Source organism: Misgurnus anguillicaudatus, chromosome 15 (assembly GCF_027580225.2).
Source record: "Misgurnus anguillicaudatus chromosome 15, ASM2758022v2, whole genome shotgun sequence".
NCBI lineage: Eukaryota > Metazoa > Chordata > Actinopteri > Cypriniformes > Cobitidae > Misgurnus > Misgurnus anguillicaudatus.
The window spans coordinates 24468309-24492010 of NC_073351.2; the positions used below are offsets into that span (position 1 = coordinate 24468309).

Here is a 23702-nt window from a genome sequence, read left to right on the forward strand (position 1 = left end):
ATTTATCTGTATCTGGTTTAACAGAAATACGCAATAATTTTCTGCGAGCACAGGCACCTAAAAAATAAAAAATAAACACGTTTACTTGGAAATTTTACAGTAATAATAAAATTACCACATTGACAGTACAATGTTAAAAAATAAATAATACATCGAAAGTAAAAGGTTCCAGAGCTGAAAAAACTACATTTCCCACGAGCTTCTTTATGCTGCGGAACTACGTACCATTAGCGGAAGTTGCCCACGGGCTTTTTGTACAGAACACACAAGACCGCACTAGGTAAATGGTCGTATTTCCATCTCGACGGAATAATTTTTCTTCTCGTCATCTCCGACCCAATACGTTTTTGCTGGATATGTATGTCAAAACTATTGTATTGTTATACTGTGTATAATAAGCCAATTGTTGTACAAATATCTATTTTGGCTGATAAGCGAGTGAGATCACAGATATGCATGCTCAACTTGACCAATAATCGGGCCCTAATGCTTTATTGCTGTTTCAGTATACTGGATGTAGTCAGATACTCAAGTATTGTGTGTAGCAGCTGCTTATTGCAGCTGCCTTTGCATGTCTACAACATAAAGTGGATATATGGTGCCATTGTAGTTTCTCATCCAAATTGCTTACACGTATCGTGTCTGTAATGTTTTGCTATTTATTGTTGTCGCGTTACTTTCAAAATGTGGTGCGTTAAATATATCTGGCTGTGACGGTCTTGATAAACTGATGTGATGAGATAAATCCTACTTTTACCTTGCGATATATCTCAAATTAAGATTAGCTCTCAGTGTGTTTTTATTGTCTCAGTTATAAATGTAAAATATGTTGACTGAATTATTGTAATGTAATTAATTCTTGAGTCTGCGTTTTAGTTAAGTTTAGGTTGTAACAAATCATTGAAGTTAGTCAGTCAGTCAGTACTGTTATTGTGTACACTTCTCAAATTGAGCACTAGGGGGGACTGTTTACCTTTTTTGCATTTTGAACATTGCTTACATTTTTTTTATTAAATATTTTAATAAGCAACATATTTTGCATCACATATAAAATGGGTAGTTGATGCATAAGCTAATTTTACAGTGTTTCTATAAAAGGCATTGGTTATCATTTAAAAGTTTTTGTATTAGTTCATTGTTTCCTAATTCGATTGATTATTCAGTCGTGCATTAATATCCATAGACAAAATGATCTCAAAATTGTATTCTGTCCTGTCTCTGAACAGAATATACAGCAGATGACTTCATGAATTTCCTACAGTATTTATCCTCCTTCCTAAATTGACCCCAATCCGGTGAGTGTAGATAAATGCATCATTATGTTTGATCGCATTATACATATGCATGTGCTCTTTAGAGCCCTAATGACTATGCTGTGTAGGTTCTGCAATGACGGAAGGTGTGGACCTTAGCCGAAAGTTTGTTTCAGAATCCGAACTAGACGAGAAAAGAAAGAAGAGGCAGGAAGAATGGGAGAAGGTCCGCAAGCCAGACGACCCAGAGGGTAAGAAAATCTCTGCCTCGTGCTAAACATCAACAAAACAAACAAACAAAAGAGGCTTAATGATAGACATTAGCTTTTCTCGTATACATGTGCCAACTTATGATTATGCCCATTCTCGCTGTGTAACAGAGGCCCCGGAGGAAGAGTACGACCCTCGATCTCTGTTCGAGAGGCTACAAGAGCAAAAAGACAAGAAACAGGAGGAATATGAGGAGCAGTTTAAATTCAGTAAGCACTTATGATTCCCTCCCACCTTCAAGCCCTTGATTTTTATCAAACGCTGATCTCTCGGATGACACACGTCACACGGTCTCGGGGGGCTTGCCTTGACTGTCTAAATGTGACCTCATTTTTGGGTTAATCAGTCACTGCTTGCGCATAAGCTGTGCGTTTCGGCATTTCGGTGGGTGTCGATGAGTGTGAACAGATGGGAGTGGAGATCAAGAGCAGGTCTGTTCTTGCGGGTGCTGCTGATGGGAGACTGGCATGATCTTAGCATCTCTGCTTCGTCTCCGTATCCCTGGCGACAAACCCACTGTTTGTCTCCCTAGCGACCATTGCTGCTCCTATTGCTGTTAAATCCAAGGGCCAGATCTCTTGAATCTTGATCTACAAGCTCTACAACCATAATGGTGGTCATATTTGAAGAGAACAGAAATTTGAGTTTGAGGAACAATTCCTGGGACTGAACGGGTCACAGGGTTCCCACGGGTCCTTGAAATCCTTAAAAGTTTGTGAATCTGGGGAAAACAATTCAAGGCCCTGTGAAGTTTTTGAAAATATACATACATAGATACAGCTCATTGAAAGTGCTTGAATCTATTTTATGCAAGAAGTTTTCTGGAAAAAAAAATCTGTATTATTCCCTGTGTAGTGTAGGATAATATCATAAAAATTCTACATTTTTAAGCACACATGCTAAACTGTTCACTTTAAATGCTTATATCTTTAGTATGCGAATGTTGATTCATACCAAAATTCTGTAACACATTAAGGGTGTTTTCACATATACACTGTTTAGGTCGGCCCAAATGACGTGTCGCTCCGAGTACGGTGCGTTTGGGTCAGTGTGAACACAACAGCCGCACTCAGGTGCGCACTAAACGGCCGCTCCGAGACCGCTCTAAACAGGTGGTCTCGGAGCGGCTGTTGCCGAACTCTGGGGCGACCCACCTGTGGTGTGAACACTGCCGGACCTCGGACCGAACCAAATACAGGAAGTTCTCCACATGTTTGAGCCACTGGGCTTCCGTTGTGACGTGAGCCGGGTGTTATATTGTGGGTTAACAACAAGCCAATCCTGGTCCATTGCAGAGAGATTCGCTGTCTCCTTTACGTTTGAGCTGATGATTTTATAAATGCATAGCTGTCCTCCACACACAAATAGTGACATTACGGGCTTTTTAGCAAACGGCTCCGTGAGAAAGGCTTTAATAGAACAGCTACGCAATTTCGCGTTAAAGCAAAGAAACTTCGCAAAGACGTGCATCGTTTATCTCCACATCTTGATAGCTGCGGTATCCCTGTCAGGCTGGTTGTCGTGGAAACGTGGGGGTGGTCATGAGACGGTAAGAGCTGTCAGAGACCAATGACAGCACTGACCGTTGTCACATGGCGTACGGTGCGGCATTTCGAGTACAGCAAAAAATATATATATGTGAACACGGACCGCACTAACTGAAAAATGATACAATGTATTTTGGTGCGCTCCGAGGCCGCACCACGGTGCGCACCAACATATGTGAAAACAACCTAAAACATTTCGGGTTATGTATGTAACTGTTGTTCCCTGAGAAGGGAACCAGACGCTGTGTCTCCCTTGCCATACTTCCTAGCTCCGTAACCCTGTCTTTGTCGTTAAGCCTCACCATTGGTTAATTTGATATACACATTCAGATGCACTTACCCCTGGAGGCATCCCCAAAGTGCCACCGCAGTGACGCATCGCAAGTTCCCATGAAAGGGAACTGTAACAATGTATCATAAAATGTAACACGATGTAACCTTGCTCTCACTTGAAATGTGTCCCCACATTTAGTCCTTGAACTTGAGGGTATTGGTTCCTTGAATTTGAAGTTAACTAAGGTGTGGGAACCCTGCATTTTGTGCCGTTTCTTAAAGGTCTTGTTTCTTCGGAATTCCTAAAAGAACCATTAACTAAATCCTTAAAGGGATCGTTCACCAAAAATTAAGATTTTGTCATATTTATGTCTCATGTTGTTCTGGAACATAAAATGCGAGGAAGTAACAGCTTTAGTCACGTTCATTGTATGAAATTAAAATAGCAGCATCAGTACTTAAATTGTTCATTTATTCGCTTTTTAAAGAAATAGATGCATGCAACCAGAATTTTCAATTCAAATGCTTAAGAAATTTGTGTTGCATGAAAAATATGTCTGTCTGTTCCTCAACAGAAAACATGGTTAAAGGTCTGGATGAAGATGAGACCAGCTTTCTCGATGAGGTGTCACGGCAGCAGTCTCTAATAGAGAAACGCAGGCGGGACGAAGATGCTCGCGAAATAAATGAATACAGGATATCCTTTTTGCACTTTAAAGTTCACACAGTATTACTGTCACACAGCTCTTGAAAAATTGACAGGCAGTTTTGCTCCTCGCCCAAATCTGTCTCCGCTCTCACCTTTGTTAGGCTGGCAGTGGAAGCCGCAGCTGTCAAACACACTGATGACGGGTGAAACACAAAGTAGAGTTCTTGTACCTTGTTAGTGTACATGCACTCAAATAAGACAGTCCCGGGGGAAGCCTAGTGCACTGTGGATTTCAACAGAAAGTCATGCAGGCATGGCAAACGGCGAGAGATGAGACAAGAAAATTGCCTGTCTCTGTGCTTTTAGTTTTTAGGCATTTACTTTGCAACTGGAAAAACTTTTCACTCTGGTGATAGATCAAGCAAACAGTCCAATGAAATAATTGGATTGTATTACCATGAAAAGCACAGAATGTGTTTAATCAGGTTTTAAACAAGGTTCAGATCATGAAAATTTCACCGTACCATCAAATAGCTATGGTAAACTAATAAAAAGAATAGATAATTGTGCTTTACTGTTGGCAACCACATTAGTACATTTATAGACCCTTTAATATGTACAGTTACTGCATTAAAGTCCATTTACATTGTATAACTAATGTAAATAAATGCTACCAAGTGTGTTGAATGGCCCGATTTAGCCACATGCTTTGTGCTTTACAGTAATGAATACAATCTGTTTCAAACCACATCAGTACGCTTACAGTGCACAGAACCACAGTGTATTTATACAGTAAATACATACCATACAATTGGTTTTTCATCATAAGGCTACTGACACATTCACCAATGCCCTTCTCATCTGCCAATCAGGTGTGCCTGTAGATAGAAGGTTGGAGAATGCGTTGTCGTGGCAACTGAAACCTTTCCCCAGGCTTGATAACTGCATCTAAAAGCACCGCTGAGAGCACCGATCTGCTTCATAATACACTAATGTGCCCTAATTCTACTAAATTCGCCTCTCATGAAAGAACCAAATTGGTCTTACCTGTAAGTGTGTCACCTTTTTAGGCCATTTGTGAGCGCTGGGAAAAGCGAAGTAGGTTTGATATCTGTGGTGACAGAGGCTTTATGAACGGTTCCTTTGTTCGTTGCACCTTTATCAAAGTAGTTTAGTTCTGTTTTTGTGGTAATTCTGCTTTAATTAAAATTGTGCCAGATGTTCATTTAACTGCGTTTATAAAACCGCAATGCTAAAATCGCAGTGTCGGAAGCTGTGATTATTTCTCACAGCTTAGGTACACCTGTGTTTTTTCTTAACCATTAAGCATCACAGGTCTCTCCAGAAGCTGGCAAACAACGAGAGCAACAAAAAGGAACCAGAGAAGAAAGCAGGACCCAAGCCATCAGAAAACAAGACCAGTCATCTCTCTCAGGCCCACCTGCTGGCTGGAGCGGTCAAACGACGCAGGTACCAAAATAGGCCGTTTAGAAACAAAAACAACTTTCTTAATGTTTATGAATAATTGTAATTAATGGAAATGTTGGATTAAAATGAAAACCTTTTCTTGTCTGTGATGGTAACGGAACAAATTTTGAGTTAGTAGTTCCAATGTTTGTATGTTTATTTGTTTATGCCTTCATGCAGTTCGTCCCAGTCTTCAGAGGGAAGTAAAAAGCTGAAAACAGAAGATACAGTAGCTGGCAATGGCAGTCAGACGGGTGGGCAAGGTCTTATACTTGTATAAATGATGTAATATGGTGTATTTTATAGTAAGGGTGTCACGGTTTTGAACAAAATTAAGTCACAACCTCGAACTTCGAATTAAAAAATGGAATCGTCGATGCTGCCACGCCCCCATGTCACGTCTGGTCGGCTTGCCAAGCGGAAAAAAAACATGTGTAGAGTGCTGCGAGTCAACCTCCTCTAACTTAGCTAGCTACAGCCAGTCAAAAGATAGCATGGCAGATACAGGAGACACCACGCAAGCTGCTCTTTACATGGAAAACATAAAAACAGCACGTGCCCTCCCGCCTTCACTTCAGATTCTCTGAACTGAGAAAACTTATTTTACTTGCTTAAGAGTTATGAAAACAGCATTTAAACATGACTTATTGGGGTATAGTCTCACAATCTCGTCTGACTGTAATAAAAGCGCATTTTTAAGGTGCAAAGTACTAACCGTAATTTTCATCTGACAGGAAGTTTCGTTTTATCAGGTATGTGCGTGTACCATATTTTTCCACTGGCAGCACGACTAGCATGGCAGGGCATCTCTGGGTTCAAGGTCAGATATTATATTTCATAAAAGTTTAGTCTTAAAATAGCATTTTTTGTGCTTTCAAAAAAAAGTAAAAATCGAGAATCGAATCGTGACCTTAGAATCAAAAATGTAATCGAATTGAGGATTTGGAGAATCGTGACACGCCTATTTTATAGTGTAGTGTAGTATAGTGTATTTATAAGATATATTTACCATTCATGCCCGCAGACCTCATGAACTCAAATCAAAATTAGGGATGCAATGATATACACTTATAATACATGGCCGAAAGCTATTCTGAATCGCCCAGCAATTAATTTCACTGTAATTTATTGAGAAGCATAGCAAGCATCGCCCGATTTATCGGTGCACCCCTAATCAAAATCTGAAAATGTACTTCCGCCCTCTTGTGGCAATCCTTCTCTGATAAAGTCAGCTAGACGGCTTGGCCGGAGCATCCTTTATCACCGCCCCCTCCTACTGTCAGTCTGCTACGAGTTCATATTTGAATGAAATGCCTACTTTTTTTTTATATCGAATCAATTCCCAGTGATAAACACAAGCCTCGCCTGCTCTTGTGGACTTTCACGAGTTCACATTAACATGTAATCAAATATGATAATAAAGCATATTTGGTGTGCTGTCCCGAACCCAGCGTACTCTCCACTCCTTAACTGGGATACATATACCTGCTGAGAGTGAGGCGAAGGGGTGGAGGGGGATGCTGTAAAAACGCTCACGGGACAGAGGTGTGGGACGGCTTTATTCAGGGTTCCCACGGGTCCTTGAAAAAAATTCAAGGTCCTGGGAAGTTTTTGAAAATATACATACATAGATACAGGTCATTGTAATGTTGATTCATACCAAAATGCTTTTTTGCATAGTTGTGTTTGACAAATGAAAACGTCTTGGGTTACGTATGTAACTGTCTCCTGAGAAGGGAACGAGGCACTGCGTTTCCCTTGCCATACTTCCTGCATCTCTGTAACGCCGTATTTGGCAATATTTCAGATAGCGATATACTTCCTGGCTCCCGCGTCACCCTATCTTTGTCGTTAAGCCTTACCATTGGTTGATTTTGATATACACATTCAGATGCACTTACCCCTGGAGGCATCCCCAAAGTGTCACCGCAGTGACGCAGCGCGAGTTCCCTCGAAAGGGAACTGTAACAATGTAACACGATGTAACCTTGCTCTCACTTGAAATGTGTTCCCACATTTAGTCCCTGAATTTGAGGGTATTGGACCTGGAAAGTCCTTGAAAGGTCCTTGAATTTGAAGTTAAATAAGGTGTGGGAACCCTGTATATAGAAACCGCTGATTGGTTAGAGTACATGACCGTGCTCCTTCCGAACTTAGTTTATTTAATTTAAAAATGTATCGGAGCATTATATATAATAAAAACTAAAATATTGTTGTACATTTTCTTAAAGCATGAAATTTCAGCAGTAGGGCCAGAGAAAACCTACATTTACATTTATGCATTTGGCAGACGCTTTTATCCAAAGTGACTTACAAGCTATAACATTTTAAAAAAATATATTTTTCATCTTTTCATTAAGTTCATTCACATCTGTGACGTGCTATAGATCCTCACAGATATTTGTCTCTGTTTGAAGAACAAAATTGAACATTGTACAATTCTTTTCCCATTTAATTGCATTCCATGTGTATTTTTGAGACAAAATTATTTCTGTGTTAACTCTTTCCACGCCAGCGTTTTAAAAAAAAGTTGCCAGCCAGCATCAGCATTTTTCAAGATTTTCACAAAAGTTTAATGCCTTCCAGAAAATGTTCTTTAAATATATAAACATACAATATATCAAATGAAAAAACAGACTCTCTGCTTTCAACCAAAAAAAGTTTAATTTTACCTTGATTAGATCTCTTCTTATCACCAATATGTGTAGGTTTCTTCAAAAACACCAAATATTGAACAAAAAGCTGAGAGAATTCCATTTTTGTGAAGGGCTTTTGATAGAGATCCCATTTAGAGCGATCCTAAAAACATACACCGTGTTCTTTCTCTTTCACGTGAGGCGTTACTTCTGGGTGGTATAAGTTGCGGTGGATAATAGCGGTATTCCGGAAGCTGGAATTACTCGTCATTGCCAGGGAAGAGTTTTTTTCTTAATTGACGCGTCAATGGCGGTGAAAAAGTTAATTCATAGCAATTCATAGCATGGCATAAATACTGTTAAACTATTAAACTTTTACTTAGCACAAAATATACCTTTAATAGGATAAAATACCTTTTTAAATAAAACGATAATATTACAACTAAAAATCTAGAGGATTGACTTTTCAAGATCATGTGGTGTGTTAGACATCAAATGCATCAGAGAGCGTATATGCTCTATATGCGTGTTTTGTTTTGTGTCCTCAGAGCAGGAGGCGGGTGAGCCCAAATCTCCCAGCGCAGGCGTGACCTGCTCAGGTGTTCTCCGCTTGCCCTCCGCCGCTGTATGCGTGGGCATCCTTCCAGGACTCGGCGCCTACTCGGGCAGCAGCGACTCTGAGTCCAGCAGCGATAGCGAAGGTAGCGTGGACGAGATTGGCTCTCCCATAAAGCGCCACAGGCTCTTCAGATAGACACACTACATTTACTCACTATCACCACCTGTGCTGCCCAAAGGCCCGGGTTCGGCCCGCTTGCCTTCTCAGAATTGTGGAGCACAAATTATTACCTAAAGTGAATTAGCTCTGTCAGCCCGATACTGTGTTGAAATTTTTGATTATATGTGTTTAATTATATGCTGATGTTTATTAAAAGCTTGTGTAGAGTTAACTTCAATTGTGGTTGTTGATGTCTTGTGCTCTCAAAACATGACCCTTCCCCATCCTCCTCATATTATTACATTCCATACAGTTTAAACCTCTGGCAGCTTAACCCGGTGACGCACCTCCCCACCTTCTCATCCACCCCTGCGGCTTCTTCAGAGTCAATGGGACACTGAATGACTGACAGCTGTGGATCAAGAAGACTGCTTAAATAAAGCATTTACACCATATCATCACAGGACAAATCAGACGTTATATGGGCAGTGCTTGTATGAAGATATTTCAAGGTCCTGATTGAGTTTTAAGTTTGAATTAATTTTTTTTAACGATATGCTGCAATGCAAAAAAAAAAATGCTGGAATTTTCATTAACTGTGCCCTGTGAATATATGAAACCGTGTGTGCTGGTTCTGAGAATAACCAGTGAAGTGAGAATGGAAAATAAAGATGTTTCTCATGTGTTTATTATTGTTGACTTGTATACTTAATAACTGATCAATGCAAAGTTTTCTAGATTTGCATTGAATCTTAGTTGGTAGTTGCTGCAATAACATTCACAGTTTTTACAACTTAAGCCCTGTTTAGCCCTGTTCATCTATTTTAATAAGGGGTTAGGACGGAGGCGTTCATAATTTTGGTTGTCCTAGTAACAGTTAGGGGGCGTGTACACCAAAGGGTTTAAACATGGCTTAAAACTCTAGGAGGATGCCTACTGGGCGCGGTTCTGGCTAGACGGGATACAGCTACGGCCAGGTTTAGGGTTAGGTTTGGTTGTAGCATTAGGAATGAAAGCAGCTCAAGATTTTGGCCGTAGCTGTATTCCCTTCTAGCCACAACCACTGGCCGCTTGCTGTCTTTTTCTGCTTGGGAGGTGTGCACACCAAAGCTTTTACACCCGCGGCCGGCGTATGTTTTGAATTGGGTCTAATGGAAGCTTGTCGTTTTTCAAAAAAGCCATATTTTTCCGTACTGAAAGCTGGCACTCGGCTGAAAAAAATTCAACTTTGGATGGCCATATAAGAACTGACATTTTCACCCAATCACAGTTGAGGAGGGGTGGGACAAATATCACAACAACCATCGTACAACGACTGTTTAACAAAGCCGAAGTATTACAGCAAACAAAGCGCTCAGCTGAAAAAAAACTGGCATTTGGCATCCTCCAGGCGTATTCAGCCATGTTTAAAAGCGCTTTGTGCACACCTCCAACTTTGGGTTCACACCAGATGGGAGTTCAACGATTTGCGCGAGTAGATTACATACTAGTCAATGCAAAGACGCGATCAGATGCGTCCTCGCACAGGGCGATGCGAATGACAAGAATTGGGTGGCGCGAAAACACGCGCTATTCGCCTCAAACGCATCTTCGCGCAAGTAGAAAATATTCAACATAAGCGAAAAATTTGCATGACACAAAGTTAAAGCAACACTAAAGAGTTTTTGCTCTTTCCTCCCCTTACAGGTTGAAAGCGGAATTGTCCATTAGCACTGTCGTAAATAATTTAGCCTACTGTCTGCAACAAAGCTGGCTCTGATTGGATTGTAGGTCTGACGTAAAGCAAGTTTTTGTAGTTTTCACTCGAACTACAGGACTGCGACCCCGCTAGTCGGAAACTTCTTTAGTGCGGCTTTGGCAGATAGAGGGCTGCAAAGCGAATGCGAAAGTGCCGTTCACCCTGTTTCGAGTGAATGAACGACTGAAACTTTTTTGGAAACGTTATTTTAAGTTAAAAAACTTTGGTGTTGCTTTAAATCCCACGAGTAATCCTAAAGCGAGTAATGTGATGCTATGCGTTTGGTGTGTAGGTAAAATTAGCACTTTGGTTGCTATGATACTTCTGGTTTGTTTATCAGTCGTTGATTAATGTGCCAGTTGGTTGTTGTGCTATTTGTCCCACCCCTTCTCCACTCTGATTGGACAGCTTAGTAAAAAGTGACATTGACGAGCTGAGCGTTTCACTCAAAGTTAAACATTTTTTAACTCGGGGTGCTGAGCGCCGGGTATGCAAAAACGCAGTGTGTTCAATTTTGTCACATTGCTAAACATGCCCACTTCCTGTCACTCATGTCATCGGAAGTCACAAGCTTCCACGGAAATAAATGAGATTGTGGCCTTCATGTGGACTTTCGGTCTTTTGGCCTTAAATTGCGCTTACTCGGTTAGTCTACAAGTCCGTAGGGTGTCCCACCATTATTTTTAGGCTTCGAAGTGTGTTCATCAGCACCCCCTTTGCACCCTTGATGCAATCTTTGGCGGCCCTGTCCCAAATGGCACCCTCCGGACTTGTGGTCCTTCTCAGAGTCCACACTTTGATGACATCATAGAGTGCAGACTTTAGGGACCCTTGATGCGAGTCCACGTGGGTGCACTGGAGTCATTTTTGGGACAGACTTGAGCGTCTTGCTGGAAATAGGAAGGGAAGTTGTCCGTCAGTGTGAACTCCTCCCTTCCATTGTCGGATTGGTCTGATTGCTCTTTCTGCGTTGGTAAAGTGCGCAAAGCCTGCTGCAGTGCGGGCTTTGCCGGAGACCGCATCAAGGGGGCAAAGAGGTCGCTGATGAGCACACTTTAAAGCGTAAAAATGACAGATGGGACAACCTACGGACTCGTAGACTAAGCGAGTATGCGCAATTTAAGTCCACGAGACCGAAAGTCCACATGAAGTGCGCCATTTGGGACAGGGCCTACAAAGCCAGCACTGCAGCAGGCTTCACGCACTTTACCAACCCAGAAGTCCTTGCAAAAGAGCAATCAGACCAATCAGATGCGGAAGGGAGGAGTTCACATTGATGGGCAACTTGTCTTCCTATTTCCGGCGTGACGCTTGAGTCTGTCCCAAAATACGGCTCCGGTGCGTCTTGGTGGACTCGCGTCAAGGGTCCCTAAGATCTGCACTTCATGATGTCATCAAAGTGTGGACTCTGAGGAAGTCCACAAGTCAGGAGTGTGCCATTTGGGACAGGGCCTATGTCGCTCGGCTACTGCTAGTCGCTGGCTATCTGAACGGATCCTGATCCAAACCAAGCATTTGAGTACAAGTCACAGGGTCGTGCTTTTCACAAATAAATTTATTCACCTGAGTAAAACATAAACAACCAGTAAAACTGTACAAAAAAACACCACGTTGACAATGGCACCATACGACTATCACATTGCATACAAATCACCACATACAACATATTCTTTATCTTTCACTTTTCTTAAAACACAAAAAACTGTAGTATAAAGTTACATTCAGCCTTATACTGTTACTTATTTTGTGATAGACACACAAATAGCCATTGCATCTTCAGTGATGAGTTGTCATATATATAAACCAATAAATAAACCATTTACTAAAAACACTTATTTACAGCAAAAACATGCACTTTGTCCGTTAAATAGGTCAAGGGGGTTTGTAAACAGTTAGCAGGTTTTGGCAACATGCAATGTGAACTTAAGGCTTCGAGCTCTTATTCCGTCATCGTGTTTCTAGGCGACAGGTTCCTCTGTTTGAAATACTGTGTGACCTGTTGAGGCAGCTCTGCCAATACGGATTTGGCTAAAGTTTCCTTCGGAGCCTGCGAAGACAGAAACACATGAACGTTACTGAATGTGGAACGACGCATTTGATGGTGTGGTGGTGAATGTTGGCACAGTGTCCTTCCATATTCTCACAAAGCTAAATGAATTTTAATTTCTTCTGAATGGAGCCCAAATCAAAGAGTGCTGAACGGCCATCCGCCTGCTCCCTCCTGCTGTTGAGGAAATCACATGGCCCACAGATCGCCCACCTACACTCCTACTGCAGATTCTGTTTACATACGTGATCCACCATTGGATTCAGTTTAGAACAACAAGCAACTATCCAGAGGTCTGTGGCAACAGCAATATTGATATTCAAAAGCTAAGCCTTAGGATGAATTGATCTCCATAATATTAAGAGGTTACCGCTAGGAAGCAAAGACTTCTTGACCTGACTGAAATCCATGTGACATTACACCGTTATATAACTATTTCACTAGCAGCGTTGGACAAAAATGGACAAATCCAGCCACTGGGTTAAACTAACTTGGAGAACTGGAAAATGGGATAAAACAACCCACACTGTAAAAAAAAAATCTGTAAAAAACTGTAAATTTCCAGCAGCTGTGGTGCCGAAAAATATAGTAAAATAACGGTCACAACAAATTACAGAAATTTTCCGTAAAACAAAATACAGTTTTTTTATTTCTGTAATTTTACATTAGAGGGTTAAAGCCCAATGGGGTTGGGTTTGTCCATATTCCTTTTCTGGTTCATCCCTTTCTTAAAGTTCCTTTAGGGCAATGGTTGTCAAACATTTTCGGTGTGCGGCCTCACTTGTACAGTGCATCCCTTTGTGCCCCCCCAAAGAAAATGTATGACACAAAACAGTCTAAAACTTAAATTATGATTTAAACAAAACATATTCAATTATACAATGTAGTGCTGTTGGTTAGCAGTCTTATTTTTATGAGCCATCTTTGCAATACATCCGAGCAGTTATTCCATTCATGCAATTTACTTGAATGGGGAAATATGTTTATCTCTAAAATTGAGTGCTAAAATCACTATTAACATATTTCTGACCAACAATTAAACCCGACGTCAACTGTACAATAATTTTTGTTTCTCAGGCTAAAATTTATCCAAAAACACTTTTTCGAGATCCTTTCAGCTACTTCGCATGCGTACAGGTTGGCAAGCACCTAACAACGACTTCTGTCTCCAGAGCAGCCCTGCATTGTCCCCCAATAGTAGTACTCAATCTTGTTATATCCAATATTTTTGAAAATCCTAAATACCTGGTTTAAGGATTAGGTCTGGATTAATTATTTACCCATGGTAAAACAGGAAACAAGATAACACAGGATTACATTTACCCATCATTTACTGTGACCCTGGGTTAACAACTTAATAAATGGAAACTCACATCGCGAAAGTCTCTGAATGGGACGAATTGCACAATATCTCGGACTGCCTCCTCTCCCGTGTAGGATCGCAACACACTGCTGTCTCCATCCAGAAATTCCATGGCTGTAAAGTCGGCATTGCCCACCCCAATGATGATGATGGACATGGGCAGCTTGGCGGCCTGGACTATAGCGTGACGCGTCTCATCCATATCACTGATCACGCCATCGGTAATTATCAGTAGTGTGAAGTATTGCTGCAGAAGGAGAAGCATACTGTTTAGTCAAAAATGTTATACTTTCTTAAAACAGCTTTTTAAATCACGCATTTCAAAAGCAGAAGGTCAGCAACTGTAAGTTCAACTTCATTTTCTGAAGAAAAAAAGAGCGTTCTATGTATACCCATAACCTATGGAGAACGAAAAATGACTTAAGTGTATATAAATAAATAAATTGTTTTAAACCAACTACTGGGTTACTATTCCCTAATGGTTGCATACAAACTACCCAACATTGGGTCATTTTTAACCCAGCATGTGTTCTGTCCAATATTCACCTATTATGGGTCAAAAATAACCCAGCCATTTTTAGAGTGTGAATAAATACATAATTGCATAAATAAATAAATATAGAAATACAGAAATAAATAAATGAATAAATAAGTAAATACAGGAATAAATAAGTAATTAATTAAATGCAGAAATAAATAAATGTAGAGATACAGAAATAAATAAATAAATGCAAAAATAAATGTAGAAATACAGAAATGAATAAATGCAGAAATAAATAAGTAATTAATTAAATGCAGACATAAATACATAAATATATTGTTTTTTCAAATGTATCAACTTTTAATTTTTGCACCACTAAATTTTTTATTTATGCATTTCTACAATTTATTTATATCTGTGTTCTGATGCTTGGTTGCTAAGGCGTGCTGAGCGGATGTCAGCATGTTGCTATGCAGTTGCTAGGGGATTGCTGAGAGGTTTTGTGTGGTTGCTAGGTGGTAACTTGCTGGCTCCATACCAAAGAGACCACAAGTCTATGCTATTCTGGTCTATGGATCTTTAAACTCAATAGGATTTTCCAATCCACCAGACCAAACTCGTTAATCCAATCACTAAGAAAACATAAAATCTCCACATGGTTTAATATTTCACAAATGTTGAGGTTATAAAAAACCCAAAATCAGCTGCGACCAATAGTGCATGTAATGTGTACTTCTGCAACTGCCACTAATGGGATATTTAATCTAGCCACAAATGTGATAGTTTATTTTAGATTCAATCATTTTATGATCAAAAAAATGCATGTTGATGTGCTGAAACTCTGTTGCATCTTCCCCTGCTGCACAGACAGAGGGCGAGAGTAAATGTACAGAGGGGATTTACATTGTCACTTTCCCGCCTCCTCCTCTCTGTGACAGCTCTATACTGACATGAACACTTAGTATGGTGCCGTTCTTCTCTATCCTCCTGTTATAATTTAGATTTTTCTTCACAGCCATGATGCAATACCCTGATGCTTTATCCCAGACTCCAGTCTGTCTGCACACATGGAAAGATGAGTGTGTTTAATTACTTTTTTTTTTTTTTTTGGAAATGATCTGCCACTCTTGCTTAAACAGGTCTAAGAATATGATGGTTTTGCTTGTTGACCAGCTGGTTTTACAGCCTGAATCCCTTAAATTAAGCAGGTGGTGTATTGTACTTTATTATGGTGATGAGATGTGTGTGTTTACCGTGCTAATACTGTAATAGTTTTTGAGTCTTTATAGCAACATTGCATTTCCCTTGCTCCCTCTTATAGCTTATGCAGCCCATGCTTATTAGTGGAGCTTCCTAAAGTAAGCATCACTATTACTATTGCTCATACGTTCGGTTAGGGATTCATTTTAATCCTTTAAGTATTAAACTTTTAATCTGTAAGTAATTATGGATCTTGCTCTATGAACATGAAAGATACCTCAACTTGTGGAAATTGTGTAGCGCATCAGACTAAAGCTGCGTTCACACTGCCAGCGACTAGCAGAGGGTCGCAATCTTGTAGCTTGGTGACTTCCTGCGACACTAGAGATAGTGACAATTGGCGACAGGAAGTTGGTGTGTTCAGCTACACGACAAAGTTGAGAAAACTTTATGGAAATGATGAGCGACTACTAATGGGAGTGAAACAGTGAAGTTTAGGTCATCCATCTCTCATCAGTTACTGAGAAGACGGTTACTCGTTTTTTATAAATGTTAATAAGACAACCGGAATTAGGAACGCTTCTTAAAAACATAATTGAAAGAGACGGATGACACTGGCGTGTGCACGTAGCTCTACTATTTTATGTGCTGGATGATGTAAAATTGAAATAAGGTGAAGTATAAGTAAAAAACAAAGCTGTAACCCAATTTAAATTTTTTGACGTGCAAGCAACCATCACTAAAATTTGCCAACCACACAGACCACCCTAGCAACACTACAGCAATGCACTTTAAAACCCCTCAGATTAAAGCAAGCCGTAGCATTCAGTTGATATAACCTGATGCAAAGGCAAGTCCACCTCAAATTACCTTTTATATTTGATAAATGTTGAAGTCACAGCAACGAAAGCACTAGAAATGAAAGCTAAGACCATGCCCTTTTCCCTTTAGGTCCATTATGACCAAAAGGAACAGTACAGTCATGCGGAATGAAATGCGATGAGGAACAAGGCCGTGCCTCCAACATATTGTATTGCTGAGACTCTGTGGGAAACCCTTCCTGTGGGCACTGTTTAACCTGCCTAAATATACACACAGAATAGTAACATGCTGTCTAACCAGCTAAAATATAGTATATAAAACGTGAAAAAAAGTCTCATTATCTAAATATGAGATCGGGAGCATCAAAGTTTGATTTCAGTCATTCATTTTTTTTTTCACTTTAATTTTAATCCTTGGCCTTATTCAGTCAATATTAAAAATATCAAGGTTATATTCTCACAAAATGTTCTTTACATTATGTAGGATGATGTTATGTAGAAACCAGTGGTGGCCGGTGACTTCTTTTTCGAGGGCGCAACATGTATTTAGCCCGTTGTGTGTGGCCCTTTAATTTCAAAATATGTGTTCGGCGCGTCATGTGAACCTATGAGCATCATGCGTCTTGTCAAAATAAGTGCCTGCTGCACACGGGTCTAGAAGGTTTGTGATTAAAGTGACGCTCGCGTTTGCCAGATACTCACCTAATCTCATGTGTATTTAGAGTTTAAAGGACAAGTTCGGTATTTTACACTTAAAGCCCTGTTTTCAGATTGTTTATGGTGAAATAAAACGGTTTTGACTGAAATTTCGACGTGTGCGGCTGCCCCGGGAGTTTTCGGGTGTTTGTTGTTTCGCCTCCCACCTCTACAACGGGTGTGTGGGTGCACTGGAACAATCCTTTCTAAAATGCATTAAACTTTTGTTTACAAAGACGCGAAACCCACCGAGCGGCCAGGGGCGCCCACCGACACGCCCACACAAAAACCGCTGCAAAAGATGCCCTCCAACAGGTGTTTTAGCATTCGTTGTTAACTTGTGGACCTATTTTTCCAAACGCCTCACACCCGTATATTCTTCCGTTGAGAGCTTGAATAATAGACACTCCAGCCCAGATGGTGGCGCTAATCCGCCTTTGCCAATTGCAAAAATAGAAACAGAGTTCCCGGCGCAGAGTAATACCGTACCTCACAGCACAACTAATACAAGTCAATGGAGTTGGCAAAAACTACAATAAAACCTGTTGGAATGCGTAATTTGCAGCGATTTTTGTGTGAGCACATCAGTGAACACCCCCGACCACTCGGTGAGTTTCACTTCTTTGTAAATGAAAGTTTAATGCATTTTATTAAGGATTGTTCCAGTGCACCATTAAACCCATTGTAGAGGTGGGAGGTGAAATGTCGAAATTTCAGCCAAAACCGTTCTATTTCATCATAAACAATCTGAAAACAGGGCTTTAAGTGTAAAATACCGAACTTGTCCTTTAAGTGTTAAGTGAGTGTCATGCAAGTATTTTGTGAACGTGAGCGTCTCTTTTATCATAAACCGTTTCGACACGTCTGCAGCAGGCAGTCACCTTGACAAGACGCACGATGCACATGGCTCACATGACGCAATGAACACATATTTTAAAGTAACACGCCAACTTTTGTGGACTTTATACATACACTTTTCATCTCCGCTAGCCTAGCTTAAAATATGAGATACATTTGGAAAAGTTTTAGCTAAAGAAAAGAAGTCATATCCACCTGGTATAAATGTTTTTATTAATTTTTTATTTTAGGGTGAACTATTTCTTTAAATTGAACAATTGGGAATTCCTCTAAATGTATTTAGATATCAGAGAGCAACCTTTGAGTGATTCTCTGAGTTTCAGGAAATATGCTGGCGAATTGCTTAACCTTTACAAAGACATTTTGTGTTTGGACAGTTAGTATCTGCCAGCTGCTGGGCTCCCGTAGTACCTGCACACGGTAACCAGCAGTGCACTGTGTATGACAGCGATCTCTCTTCCCCACTGTGACCTCTGAAGTCTGAGCTTTTGATGTGCTCATGACAGCCTCACTAACCAGAGCAGCGACACACTGACGACCATAAACTGTGTTCCACACAACACGAAATTTACATTCCCACAATGCACCACTAATATCTTAAGCAGGTGAATTGCTAAAATATTTCCAGTGACCTCTCTGCCATTCAGTGATAATAACAAATAATGACTATGCCTACTTGAGGAGTCAATAAACTGCAGTTAAAAACATTTTAGCATTAAAGAGCATGCATGTGAAACCTCAGCACCATCTTCTTACTAGATTATAGCTCTGTTCCTCCCGGTCTCTCTCTCTCTCTCTCTCTCTCTCTCTCTCTCTCTCTCTCTCTCTTTCTCTCTCTCTCTCCACTACCAATTTTATCTTTCAGAGGTGACAGGGTGCAATTAGGGATAGAAAGTGTTCTAGGCTCTGCTAAAAGAGGTTAAATAATAACTATTAAGTTTTCCTGGAAGAAGTGTTTGTCATGAAGTGAGTATAACACCGCATTTAGTTCATAAATGGCCACCAATGAAAATTTCCTGCACTCATCAAAACTCAGCAAAAGTCTTTTTTGTGTGATTTGCTGCCCTTTTACATAAAATCATACTACATAATTTAACGCACATTCTGTGAAAAAACACAACTTTGATATCTTTACTATTGACTGGGAAAGGCCATGTCAAAGATTAAAATTTAGTCAAATTTAATCAAACCTGTATCACAGACAGGGTCACATATAAATAAAATACATAATGGGTTATAATAGCAGAGTCAGAGCAGGAGCCATGAAATATAAAAATAATATAAAATGGACCATTGGAAGAATATCATGGAGGAAATATTTGCAATGGAAAAAATGACCCATGACCTGAGACTGGAAGCACAAAAATGTAAAAACCGATGGTGGAAATGGACAAGTTATGTAACCCACTCAAATGTATAAAACTAACGGAAGACCTGTATTTGTAGCACCCTACCAGTTGTTATCTTGTTCATGTAAATTTTTTATTTTTATCTTTATTTTTTTTATGATTGTTTTTTTATTCTCTCTTAAATGCAAAAAAAGGAAAAAAATAATATAAAATGAAAATATAAGAAATATAAAAAAATAAAAATATTGCATTATTATTTAAATAAATATAATAATAATAATTATTATTTTTATTATTTCATTATTATTTGCTTTATAAAAAATGTAATAAAAAATGTATACTCAAAAAGATGAAGCATGAAATTCTTAGTAGGCTTTACCTCAAAAACATCATGTTGTTCAATTGTAAATTGTATAAATATATACAAATATGATCAGATCCAGATCCTCTTTTTCTTTGAATTTCTCTACTTGAACAGCTCTGTGTACGTCTTTGTGTAATCATTTCCATCTAGCTATTCAGCAGTATGACGTCTTGCATTGTGCACAGCCCTGCTTCATCACAATAAACAAACAAACATCACTTAGTCCCCATGCTCTTCTGAACCTAGACTTGCGGTTGCCCTGTACACAGACCAGACCTGAGGGCGCAGCCTCATTAGTCATTAAAACCCATGGAAAAAGGGAACATTTGTTCGCTGAATCAGCTACTATAAATAGCTATAATTGAAAAGGGATTTTAATGGCTGTTTTCCGCAGGGTTGATAATAAGAGCGGGAGAAATTGCGAGCGCTGCACTGCGCTGTTCAAAGGCCCTGAGCAGACTTTGAACTAACAACCAGAGGCACATTTTCCCAGTGTCTTACTAAGCAATTAGGCTTTGCTACACCAGGGTCAGTACTGGTATCTATTAGACAACCACACAGACAAACACGTCTTTGTACATCCCAGCAAAACTAAACGACTGACTTCTTAAAACAACACAAAATTAACTAACATTATGTGCTGCATGCACAAAGCAATCTTATAACTTCACAAAACCTATATATAAGTAAAATAGCACAAATCATATATTAGTCTAAAGTCTAGAGTCTTGTTCATACCAAATACAATAACTATAACAATAATTATACAGTATTAGCATCCAAACCAACAGATGCTAAAGTTGGTATTTTTGTTTCTATATTTTTGTTTCTATGTTGAAAAGCTGACGTTTTACAGTCACAAATGTACACAAATGGATTTTGAACCAGAGAGTTAAGGCCCATTCACACCAAGAGCAGTAACACAAACATAACTATAACAATAATTATATTAGTGGCAACGGCAACAGACAAACAATCGTTATGTTTATTTTAAGCCGCAACCCAGACAGCAGATGACTCCTGGAGCTGCCGACTTGCATGTGGATCCGGTGCAGATCCGGCCAGGAGTCAACTGCTATCTGGGACAGTTCAACAGTCATGAATGTGTGAACGCATTAAAGCAACACCATGTAGTTTTTTACCTTTAAATAATGTCTCTAAAATTATTTCAGTGATAGAACAACTTTTAACTGGACAAATTGTACTGTTTGCTGCAACCAGAGCAGCCTCCTAGCTGCTACAAGCACACTCTGAAAGTGGCGGTGGAGGGTAGAGCACACAGCCCCGCCCCTCCCCCTGCCTGCAGAAGAGTGTCTGATACCAGACACTGTTGTGCTTTTCAACCACTTGGGGGAGCTGTAAGTCATTTTTACATGGAAACTACGTAGTGTTGCTTTAAAATCAAATGGATTTTTATTTGCTGACAGTGTTTTATTAAAATGCTTTAAACAAGATCCCAATTATATTATTCATATGTTTGGATGCCACTATATTCTTAAATTTTCTTAAAGGGGTCATATTATGATTTTTTTTTAAAGAAGTAAAATAAGTATTTGGTGTCCCGAGAGTACGTATGTGAAGTTTTAGCTTAAAATACTCCACAGATAATTAATTATAGCATTATAAAATTGCCACTTTATAGGCCTGATCAAAAATCTGCCGTTTTTGGGTGTATCCTTTAAAACAGTGTTTCTCAACCGGTGGTATGCAGACCCCTAGTGGTCTGTGGCGACATTTAAAATATATTTTTAATTATCTTGCATTATTTTTGTTTTATTGAGTATAAGAAATTTTTTGTATTACTAAAACCAGAATTAAATGTTGAAATACAATTGTTACATATAGACCCCTTCATCAAGGTTTGTAAACATTGAATGACTATCGGGTGCGCGCGCAGCATGGGGTCAAACTGTTCATACCATCCAGGCTTTATAATTTAATCTAACAGGGCTGAAAAATTATGTCTTACCTCAAATGAAGTGAACACTACAAGCACAAGCCTCTTTGATATTTGCATTGTCCCAGTCTGCACGTTAATTGCTTGCAGCCACAGATGTTGTATTTTTTTGTTTTTGAGATTCTGCATGAATCGTGAAAACTTAACGGGAGACCTGGTGCGATTTTCACAGCCCACATCGTAAGTAGGCATTTTTGACGATACCGAATAATACGCAACTCAATTTGCTGTAATGACTTTTCTGACCCTGACATGCACAGTGGGAACCGCCTGTGACGTGAACCGTGAAGGGGTCTATTGTTTTAAAATGACCTCATGTGTGTTTTTATTTTTGCCAAATTGCAAATTTCCCATTAAACAAAAGATTGGACTAAAAAAGTTCATGCCAAATTAAATTAACCGTAATTTAAGAGAATGTTGTACCAGAGAATTGGTGGTATATGAAGCATGTGTTATTTAATTTCAATGCAGTAGAATGAAATTTTAGTATTAAAAAAGTGTACATTTCACAAAAGAAAGTACATTTCAAATGGACGTTGTTAAAGCAACACTATGTAGTTTTTTTACCTTTAAATAATGTCTCTAAAATTATTTCAGTGATAGAACAACTTTTATCTTGACAAATTGTACTGTTGCTGCAACCTGAGCAACCTCCTAGCTGCTACAAGCACACTCTGAAAGTGGCGGTGGAGGGTAGAGCACACAGCCCCGCCCTCCCCCTGCCTGCAGAAGAGTGTCTGATACCAGGCACTGTTGCACTTTTCAACCACATAGGGGAGCTGTAAGTCATTTTTACATGGAAACAACATAGTGTTGCTTTAAAATATTAATCTCAGATTGGACATTTTTAATTTACAGGATGCAGTAAAACGTTCTGGAATTGACAGTGTTGTTGTGATTGATTGTGTAATGTGTTGTGCTATTTCAATGCAATCAAATGAAATGGCTTGATGCAATTCTTGTTGCCAGTCAATAAAAAACATATAATTACTTAAATTGTATTCACTTATATTGCATTCATAGCTTTTAACTGTGAAAATCATTGTGATTTGAAAGAAAACAGTGGATGGTGGGTGAGAACAGGGGTAGGGGGTCCACGAGGCTCTTTTCAGATATAATGGGGGTTCAACACTTCAAAAAGGTTGAGAAACACTGCTTTAAAATGAAAATGAGCGGATGAAATGCAAACACTGATCGCAATGATGGTATTTTGTTGCAATTGAAACTCAATGTTTTTTTTCTCTCTCTCACCAAATGGCAGTGCCGTGGTTGAATAGTGCAGATTAACTCCTTCCCCGCCAGTGTTTTTAAAAAAAAGCCAGCACCAGCATTTTTTATGATTTTCACAAATGTTTAATGACGTCCAGAAAATGCTATTTTTTTAAATATATAAGCATACAATATATCAAATGAAAGAACGACCGTCTGCTTTCAAACATTTCATCCTACATTAATAAGCTCTCTTCTTATCACCTCTCAAATATGGGTAGTTTTTTTTAAAAACACCAAATTTTGAGCAAAAAGCTGAGATAATTAAATTTTTGTGAAGAATTTTTCATAAGAGTAAGAATTCTGTGTATGTTTTGAGGATTGCTCTGAATCTGATCTCTTTTACGTGAGGCATTGCTTTTCCAGGTTGTATAAGTTGCGGAAGAGCGGTATTACAGATTGCCTGCAATACTCATTGGCAGGAAAGCGTTTTCTCTTTATTGACGAATTAACTCGAGTTAAGGGGTAAAACAGAGTATTCTAAGCCGCACCCCAGACAGCAGATGACTCCTGGAGCTGCCGACTTCCATGTGGATCCGGTGCAGATCCGGCCAGGAGTCAACTGCTGTCTGGGACAGTTCAACAGTCATGAATGTGTGAATGTTTTAAAATCAAATGGATTTTGATTTGTTGACAGTGTTTAATCATTTATCAATTGGAAAAAAAATGCTCTGACAAGATCCCAATAATATCTGGTTTTGATGCCTTAAAAACAGGCGAAATCTAAACGACCTAATTTTTCACAT

The 23702-nt window shown here is 39.4% G+C and overlaps 2 protein-coding genes across 5 annotated transcripts in view; one reads left to right on the top strand and one right to left on the bottom strand.

The window, feature by feature from the left end:
- The first annotated feature begins 198 nt into the window (after positions 1-198).
- On the top strand, positions 199-9500 carry psme3ip1 (proteasome activator subunit 3 interacting protein 1). Of its 3 annotated transcripts, XM_073853630.1 has the most exons (9): positions 226-358; positions 1227-1295; positions 1382-1504; positions 1634-1732; positions 3919-4040; positions 5326-5462; positions 5640-5713; positions 8644-8796; positions 9127-9500. In XM_073853630.1, the coding sequence occupies exons 3-9, from the start codon at positions 1390-1392 to the stop codon at positions 9129-9131; spliced, it is 705 nt and encodes a 234-aa protein (XP_073709731.1). In that variant the 5' UTR covers positions 226-358; positions 1227-1295; positions 1382-1389; the 3' UTR covers positions 9132-9500. The 3 variants fall into 3 exon arrangements, with proteins under 3 accessions (XP_073709730.1, XP_073709729.1, XP_073709731.1); XM_073853629.1 differs by lacking the exon at positions 9127-9500 and having other exon boundaries at positions 199-280; positions 8644-9045; XM_073853628.1 differs by lacking the exon at positions 9127-9500 and having other exon boundaries at positions 225-358; positions 8644-9045.
- A 2588-nt stretch (positions 9501-12088) lies between these two features.
- cpne2 (copine II) overlaps positions 12089-23702 on the bottom strand; it is a 31570-nt gene continuing 19956 nt past the window's right edge. For both annotated transcript variants that reach the window (XM_055174542.2, XM_055174541.2), the window contains exons 15-16: positions 13972-14208; positions 12089-12598 (exon numbers count right to left, since the gene is read on the bottom strand). In XM_055174542.2, the coding sequence (XP_055030517.1) occupies positions 12491-12598; positions 13972-14208 (345 nt within the window). In that variant the 3' untranslated portion in view covers positions 12089-12490. The remainder of the gene's footprint in view (positions 12599-13971; positions 14209-23702) is intronic.